Source organism: Diaphorina citri, unplaced genomic scaffold, assembly GCF_000475195.1.
Source record: "Diaphorina citri unplaced genomic scaffold, Diaci psyllid genome assembly version 1.1 scaffold10275, whole genome shotgun sequence".
Taxonomy (NCBI): domain Eukaryota; kingdom Metazoa; phylum Arthropoda; class Insecta; order Hemiptera; family Psyllidae; genus Diaphorina; species Diaphorina citri.
Genome location: NW_007387649.1, coordinates 1 through 856, shown reverse-complemented (window position 1 = coordinate 856; position 856 = coordinate 1). Strand labels below are relative to the sequence as shown.

At 41.5% G+C, this 856-nt stretch overlaps 1 protein-coding gene across 1 annotated transcript; it reads left to right on the top strand.

Moving 5' to 3' along the window:
• Positions 1-262: 262 nt before the first annotated feature.
• Positions 263-770, top strand: LOC103522685 (DNA-directed RNA polymerase II subunit 1-like; the record flags this gene model as incomplete). Its single annotated transcript, XM_008487780.1, has 1 exon — positions 263-770. A coding segment is annotated over one exon (508 nt), but the record flags the coding sequence as incomplete, so codon positions are not given.
• Positions 771-856: the final 86 nt, after the last annotated feature.

Below are 856 nucleotides of genomic sequence, written 5' to 3'. Positions count from 1 at the left end.
TATTTTTTTTATTACCCCTGAGTGCATTTTGACATTACCCTTTTCCCCTCGTCTCTCTTTTCCTTCTCCTTCCTTCTCCCCATTCTTCTCCTCCCACCCTTCCTTCCTTTGCATCTTTATTCTTGTTTTATCTCTTCCCTAACTTTTCCTTTGTTGGTTGGTTTTATTATTCGTGTAGGTTGTGTTCTTGCTTTGTTCACTTCATTCAACTCTATTAGCGAGACAGAGGAATTTTTTCTTTGCCATTTTTTTCATCACTTAGTGCTGGATTTTCCGCATCTAGTCCTGGATTTTCCGTATCTAGTCCTGGATTTTCCGCATCTAGTCCTGGATTTTCCGCATCTAGTCCTGGATTTTCCGTATCTAGTCCTGGATTTTCCGTATCTAGTCATATATTTTCCGCATCTAGTCCTGGATTTTCCGCATCTAGTCATGGATTTTCCGAATCTAGTCCTGGATTTTCCGCATCTAGTCCTGGATTTTCCGCATCTAGTCCTGGATTTTCCGCATCTAGTCCTGGATTTTTTCCATCTAGTCATGTATTTTCCGCATCTAGTCATGGATTTTCCGCATCTAGTCATGGATTTTCCGCATCTAGTCATGGATTTTCCGTATCTAGTCCTGGATTTTCCGCATCTAGTCCTGGATTTTCCGTATCTAGTCCTGGATTTTTCGTATCTAGTCCTGGATTTTCCGCATCTAGTCATGGATTTTCCGCATCTAGTCCTGGATTTTCCTCACCTTTTTCTGGATTTCCTTCTGTAGCCTAAAAATTCCCAGTTCCTTGATGTGGCTTTTGACGGGGCTTTGCGTCTTTTTGCAGGATCATGTGGTTTATCCAAAGATCTTTGTGTAG